The following is a 1,552-nucleotide window of genomic DNA, read 5'->3' on the forward strand; positions in this document are numbered from 1 at the left end:
GGCCTTTGAGGACGCCGGCCAGGGGCAGCCCGCCGCCCGGTAGGACTGGGGGCTGGAGCTGCCGGTGCCCAGGGCTGGTCCCAGGCCTGAGGGCAGGGGAACGGCAGGGAGGGGAGGAGGTGGCTGGGGGGCTTGGCCGTGGGGGCCAGCACTGCTGCACCGCTCTCTCCTGCACCCGCCCCCTGATCGAGCTCTGCATCCCGTCGGCGCTGGACCCCTCGCTGGCCCCCCCGGGCTGCCACGTGGTGTCTCTCTTCACCCAGTACACGCCGTACACGTTGGCCGGCGGCCGGCCCTGGGGCGAGCAGGAGCGCGAGGCCTACGCCGACAGGGGTAAGGCCAGGGCCCGCGGGGATGCCGAGGCCCAGCCCACGGGCTCCCCGCTGAGCCGGCGTCCGTCTCCCCCAGTGTTCAACTGCGTTGAGGATTACGCCCCCGGCTTCAAGGCGTCCGTTGTCGGCAGGGACGTGCTGACACCGGCGGACCTGGAGAGGGTCTTTGGGCTGCCCGGAGGGGTGAGTCGGGGACGTGAGAGCAGCCTGCAAACCCCGCGAGGGAAACGCCTGGCCTCGTGCCGCAGAGCGATGGCGGGAGGTGGCTGCACAGGTAGTTCAGGGTGTTACCTGTGACCCGTTCTGCGCTGGTGCTGCTGCAGCCCAGGATGGGGCTGGGGCTGGGCCGTGCCAGTGCTCCTGCTGGCACCGACCCCGCAGGGTCCCGGCTGGAGGGTCTTGCCCCCACGCTCAGGCTCAGCCCCGCGCTGCTCCGGGGCTCCCTCTCGAGGCTAGGCTGGCCTGGCCTCCCGGGCTCTGTGGGGCCATGCAGCCCCCACCTGCCCCTGTGCAGCGGCCGGGCCCAGCACCCTGCGCCGGGGCCTGACTCAGCCCCTTGTCCGCAGAACATCTTCCATGGAGGGATGTCTCTGGACCAGCTGTACTTTGCCCGCCCGGTGCCGTCCTACGCGGGCTACAGGTCCCCCATCCCCGGCCTGTACCTCTGCGGCAGTGGAGCTCACCCCGGTACACGGCCGGGCCCCGAGGGCTGGGGGGCCCTGGGTGCAAGGCTCTGGGCGGGCTGTGGCCTGGCCCTGCCCTGCTCCTGCATGGGGCGGGCTCTGGGCCACCTTGGCCTGGCACTCCCCCGTCACCGGGTGCAGGAAGCCACGTGCCCGGGGCCCTGCGACATTGCAGCCCGGGGCCGTCGGCTGGGCCTGGCTTGTCGCAGGGGCTCTGCACTGCCCGGAGCTGCGGCGTGCCTCGGCGCAGGCAGCCCTGCCCGCCTCACCCCCTGTGATGGGAGCCGCGGGCCGCAACGCCGCCAGCGTGGCCCTGGAGGACTTCAAGCAGAAGTGACCACGACCCCCGGGCCGTGTCCTGGCCATGCCCAGGGCAGCGCTGCTACCAGGCCCCTGCCCGTCCACGCCAGGGTGGCCTAGGGGCTGTGACGGATGGGGGGGAGAGCTGCAGCCAGGGAACATGGCCCCGTCCTGCAGCTGGACTGCGGGAGGGCTGCGGGTTTCCTGGTCCCCCCGGGGCGGGGGAGGGGTAGGGAA

At 72.9% G+C, this 1,552-nt stretch overlaps 1 protein-coding gene across 1 annotated transcript in view; it reads left to right on the forward strand.

Annotated features, from left to right (window-relative positions):
- PYROXD2 (pyridine nucleotide-disulphide oxidoreductase domain 2) overlaps positions 1-1,435 on the forward strand; it is a 5,179-nt gene extending 3,744 nt beyond the window's left edge. Inside the window, exons 11-13 of the mRNA XM_025215631.1 lie at positions 4-333; positions 409-515; positions 899-1,435. Of these exons, the coding sequence (XP_025071416.1) occupies positions 4-333; positions 409-515; positions 899-1,435 (974 nt within the window). The remainder of the gene's footprint in view (positions 1-3; positions 334-408; positions 516-898) is intronic.
- Positions 1,436-1,552: the final 117 nt, after the last annotated feature.

This window comes from Alligator sinensis, unplaced genomic scaffold (genome assembly GCF_000455745.1).
Source record: "Alligator sinensis unplaced genomic scaffold, ASM45574v1 scaffold859_1, whole genome shotgun sequence".
NCBI lineage: Eukaryota > Metazoa > Chordata > Crocodylia > Alligatoridae > Alligator > Alligator sinensis.